Genomic DNA, 5,324 nt, shown 5'->3' on the forward strand with positions numbered 1-5,324 from the left:
TATGGCATTTTTCTTATTGATCAGATACTGCATTGGTCTATAACTCTGAACTTTATATAAAGTGCTAGGAAGTTCTCCTCACAGTTCAGTCAGACAAAACAATCCTTTTCCAGCCCCAGAGCCAAGGACAATGTTGCAAGTTCCGGCCCAAGTGCAACCAGCAGTGAATTCATGAGAGCAATGTGGGAGGATGGAACTGCTTAACCTGGAGCTGTAATTGGACAATCAACCCCAATATTTAAATGGACCAAAACTTATAGAAGTGAAAACTTGTGACCCGTCACCCATCTTGGGAGTATCCTCAGTCGGGCTCCTGTACTGCCCAAGGTGCATCCTTTGAAGGCCTTTTAATAAATTCCTACTTTATTCCTTTAGCACTGTCCAGCCTCTGTTCTAGGTAGCCTCTCAAGGCATCACCTGTTCAGCTGTGGTATCTTCACATTGGCTCAACAAAATATAGCCTGAATTGAAATTCCTGTAGGTCTGGAGCACATTATGTGCTCTCACTTGATTCTGCTGCTTCCTGGCACAGGGTGAGTAGAGGGAAGGAAAGACAGACGGAGAAGTGACCTCAATGCTTTTCTAGGAGTCGATGTGCTGGGCATGCAGAGGATGCTTTCAGTGACAATTCCGTGGTGAATTTTGTAATAGCTCTGCAGGTGAAAAATGAGTCAGGCAGAATTGCTCTCCATCGAGTTAAATGAGGAATGTGGTGTCATCATGCTTTTTTTTTTTTTTTTTGCAGTGTTCTTGGAGGATTGTCATGGTGGACTCTGATGGGTTTGATTTTGTAGATGAGAGAGTCCCTTGAGAGCTTGGTCTCTGGAGCCTTTTTTGTATTAGATGTCTGAATGGGTGGACTCTTCTCTGATGTAACAAAGCTGTTCTTTACTATATGATTGCTTTGTTGATTTATTTCTTGGGTCCTTGAGATGACTGAAGGCTCCAAACATGGATTGGATCCTGAACGGAGAGGAAGCTGCAGGTGCATGGTATGGGAGGAAAGCAAGAAGGCTATTCCCTGTCATGAGGAAGGAGAGGGAGAAGGGGAGTGTCCTGTTGCTAAAGCATGTTGGTGCTTCATGGTGTGATGGTGTAGCTATTTTAAAAACATTTCCTTAAGGGGAAAATATACAATAGAAGATACAAGGATGGCAACAACAGACGAGCGGAGGGAAAGACTTGACAGCGAGGAGAGAAAGAAAAAGCAAAGCAATAAAAAAGTGATAAAATAGGACAAGAAAAAGGAGAAAGAAGTGGAAAAAAGAAGCAATGGAAGGAATCGTTGCAAGGAAGAAGAATGAGAACATTATTCAAAGGACCTGTTCATTGCTAGTATTATGTAAACTTTTGGAAAGAATGTTAGTGAAGGAAATAGAAGCACATAAGAGATAAGGAAAGAAAATGAGAAAGAGGAAGAAAAAATATGACTGTTAAGAGCATGAAGAAGACATAGTGAAAGACAACTGGGAAATAGAAGGGAAAGAGAGAAAAAAAAGAAGAGAAAGAATAGCAGAAGAAAATGAAAGAGAAAAGGATATATCAAGGAAGGCGACTCTACAAGAAAATAGTGAGACAGAAAGGGAGTAAGGAAGTAACAGAGAAAGAAGAGAATGGAAATAAAAAGAAGGAACATAAAGGACCCGATCAGCAGGCACCGACCTTATCTTCACACGCTGAGAGGCGCTGCTCCGGAACAGCCGTGCCCCGGCGCTGATAGACCATAATTGGCACTGTGATAGGTGCGACTTTGATGGTCTCCGCCGCGGCGCAGGAGGCAACTGGCGAATTACCGGAGGGGGTAAAGAAGGGCGAAGAGAAGAAAGGAAGGTAAAATGGCTTAAAGATTGGGGCAGGACAATAAAGCAAAAGGACAATGTGGAGAGATACCAATAGAAAAGAAGAGGAAGACTAAAAAGGAAAGAGTAAGAAAGGGAAGGGAAAGGCAAACCGATGAAAACTAGAGAATAAATGGATTGAAGAAAGGAAGGAGAAGAGGAGCGAAAGAAATGAAACTATGTAAGCAAATAGCAAACGATAAAGAAAAGGAGATAAGAAAAATAAGAGGAGCACAAATGAGGAGACAGCAGAGGAGGTGGCCATGACGGATCAGAGGCACAGGCGCTGTCACGGAGCGTGTGAGGCGGCGGAGCAGCGCACGGTGTCGCTGCAGGCTCAGGAACGGCTCGGTGTGGGCGGCTCCGGCCCGGTGCGGCGGAGAGCCCGGCTGTGAGCGCGGGGGGGCGGCTTGGGCCGGGCAGCAGAGGCGGCGCGTCCGGGCGGCGGCGGGGAGCCGTGCGGGGCCCGGGCCGGGGCCGGCAGGCAGAGCGGCGTTGGCGGCGGGCAGAGCGGCAGGAAGGATGGGCGAGCGTTGTTGTGCGGCGCTGGTGCGGCTGCTGGTGCTGCAGGCGGCCTGGGCGCTGTCGGGCGGGCAGGTGCGCTACTCGGTGCCGGAGGAAGCCAAGGCCGGCACGGTGGTGGGCCGTCTGGCGCAGGACCTGGGCCTGGAGGCGGGCGAGGCGGAGGCGCGGCGGCTGCGGCTGGTGGCGCAGGGCCGGCGGGCGAGCGTGGAGGTGAGCGGGGCGAGCGGCGCGCTGCTGGTGAGCTCGCGGCTCGACCGGGAGGAGCTGTGCGGCAAGAGCGCGCCGTGCGCGCTGCGCCTGGAGGTGCTGCTGGAGCGGCCGCTGCGCGTCTTCCATGTGCAGCTGGAGGTCACCGACATCAACGACAATGCCCCCGTCTTCACCGCCGCCCGGAAAAACCTCAGCATTGCAGAATTATCTACAATGCCCGGATCTCGTTTCCCGCTGGAGGGCGCGTCGGATGCGGATATCGGAGCGAACGCGCAGCTCACCTACACACTCAGCCCCAGCGAGCATTTCTCTCTGGATTTGCATCGGAGTGAGGAATACCGAGAATCCCTGTTTCTGGTACTAACAAAACCCCTGGACCGCGAGACGATTCCCGTGCACCGGTTGGTGCTGACGGCGACTGACGGGGGCCGGCCGTCTCTGACGGGGACCATGGAGCTGGTGATCTCGGTGGAGGATGCCAACGACAACGCGCCCCAGTTCAACCAGTCTGTGTATAAAGTGCAGCTGCCAGAGAGCGCTGGGGTGGGGACACTGGTGGCAAGGGTGAATGCCACGGATCCAGATTTGGGAAGTAATGGAGAGGTGACATTTAGTGTGAGCAATACTTTTCCAGAAAAGGGGATGAATATTTTCCTTTTAAATGCCAGGACGGGTGAAATAAACCTGGGGGGCACCGTGGACTATGAAGAGGTTCCTTTATATGAGATACAAATCGAAGCAAGGGATAAGGGGACACCCTCTCTGTCGGGTCACTGCAAGGTGGTGCTGGAGGTGCTGGACGTGAACGACAACGCGCCGGAGGTGTGGGTGACGTCGCTGTCGGTGCCGGTGGCGGAGGACGCGTCGGTGGGGACGGTGGTGGCCCTGCTGAGCGTGTCGGACCGGGACTCGGGGGAGAACGGTCGCGTGCGGTGCTGGGTGTGGCCGGCGTCGCCGTTCGGTCTGGAGGCGACGTTCTTGGGCTCGTACTCGCTGGTGCTGCGCGAGGCGCTGGACCGGGAGCGGGTGTCGGAGTACGAGGTGGAGGTGCGTGCGGAGGACGGCGGGGCGCCGGCGCTGCGCGCCAGGCGCGGGCTGCGGGTGCCGGTGTCGGACGTGAACGACAACGCGCCCTTGTTCGCGCAGGCCGTGTACACGGTGCTGGCGCGGGAGAACAACGCGGCGGGCGCGGAGCTGGCGCGGCTGTGGGCGCGGGACCCGGACGAGGCGGCCAACGGGCGCGTCAGCTACTCGGTGTGGGACGGCGGCCTGGGCGTGGGCGTGGGCGGGGCGGCGGGGTCGTCGTCGTCGTCGGGTGGCATGGGGTGGCGTCCGGCGTCGAGCTACGTGTCGGTGGACGCGGAGAGCGGGCGCCTGTGGGCGCTGCAGCCCTTGGACTACGAGGAGCTGCAGGTGCTGCAGTTCGAGGTGCGCGCGGTGGACGCGGGGGAGCCGGCGCTGAGCGGCAACGCCACGGTGCAGCTGTTCGTGCTGGACGAGAACGACAACGCGCCGGCGCTGCTGCCGGCCGCGGGCTCGGCAGCGGAGGCGGCGGCGGCGGCGCTGGCGGGGGCGGGCTCGGAGTCGGGCACGCTGTGGGCGTGGGCGGCGTGGGGGGCGCCGGCGGGGCAGGTGGTGGCCAAGATCCGCGCCGTGGACGCCGACTCGGGCTACAACGCGTGGCTGCGCTACGAGCTGTGCGAGCCGCAAGGGGGCAAGGGCCCGTTCCGCGTGGGGCTCTACAGCGGCGAGGTGAGCACGGCGCGGGCGCTGGACGAGGCGGACGGGCCTCGCCAGAGGCTGCTGATCGTCGTGCGCGACCACGGCGAGCCGGCGCGCTCGGCCACGGCCACGCTCAGCGTGTCGCTGCTCGAGGCCGCCGAGGCGGCGCTGGCCGCGGGATCCTCGGCGGCGTCGTCGTCCGCGGTATCGCGCTCGGCGGCGGGCGCGGAGCTGGGGCCCGGCGCGGCGAGCGCGGCCACCAACGTGTGGCTGGTGGTGGCCATCTGCGCCGTGTCCAGCCTCTTCCTGCTGGCCGTGGTGCTGTACGGGGCGTCGCGCTGGGCGCCGCGGGCGGCCGTGCTCTCGGGGCCCGGGCCCACGACGCTCGTGTGCGCCAGCGAAGTGGGCAGCTGGTCCTACTCGCAGCGCCACAGCCGCAGCCTGTGCGTGGCGGACGGCGCTGCCAAGAGCGACCTCATGGTTTTCAGCCCCAACTTCCCTCCGCCGCCGCCCGGCCCTGCAGCCAGGGACACGCAGCCGGAGCCCTCCGCTCTCCTCGACACGGTCAGTGGCAATACCTTGCTCAACCTTACTTCTTCTCTCCTTCTTCTAGCTCTTTTTCTTTGTGCCCTGAGCAGTCGGTGCTGTGAGGGGGGTGGTTTCTGGACGGGAGCTTAAGAAATCAAAGGCCCCTTTTCATCTGTTGCAGGGTCCTCCCGCAGTCCCCAGAGCTCCTTCTGGTTGGAGGGGAAGGCTTGCTAGTGAAAAATGTTTAGCTGCAGCCCTGTGCTGTTACGGTCCGCAGGTGAAGGGTCCAGGCGTGGATATGAATTGTTTTCCCCTAAAATGAAATCACTTTTCTATGGAGTCAGCTTTGCAGATAGCGCTCTTGCTGTCTGGTTGTATTTTCTGCCGCCTTAATTGTAGGAATGCAAAAACAGGAGGCTGTGCTGGTAGCAGCCCCCCAGGCACTGTGTACTGCCTTTTTGCCTTTGCAGAGTGCTGACTTTGACCGGCTCACCTTTGGTT

The 5,324-nt window shown here is 58.0% G+C and overlaps 1 protein-coding gene across 1 annotated transcript; it reads left to right on the top strand.

Moving 5' to 3' along the window:
- Nucleotides 1-758: 758 nt before the first annotated feature.
- LOC136563213 (protocadherin alpha-13-like) lies at nucleotides 759-4,973 on the top strand. Its single transcript, XM_066560453.1, has one exon. It carries the CDS (start codon nucleotides 2,361-2,363, stop codon nucleotides 4,971-4,973), a length of 2,613 nt encoding a protein of 870 aa, XP_066416550.1. The 5' UTR covers nucleotides 759-2,360.
- The last annotated feature ends 351 nt before the right edge of the window (nucleotides 4,974-5,324 follow it).

Source organism: Molothrus aeneus, chromosome 15 (assembly GCF_037042795.1).
Source record: "Molothrus aeneus isolate 106 chromosome 15, BPBGC_Maene_1.0, whole genome shotgun sequence".
In the NCBI taxonomy this organism is placed as follows: Eukaryota; Metazoa; Chordata; class Aves; order Passeriformes; family Icteridae; genus Molothrus; species Molothrus aeneus.

What these genes read in the sequence shown, in the direction of transcription:
- LOC136563213 (XM_066560453.1), top strand. Translation starts at nt 2,361, where the DNA reads ATGGGCGAGCGTTGTTGTGCGGCGCTGGTGCGGCTGCTGGTGCTGCAG.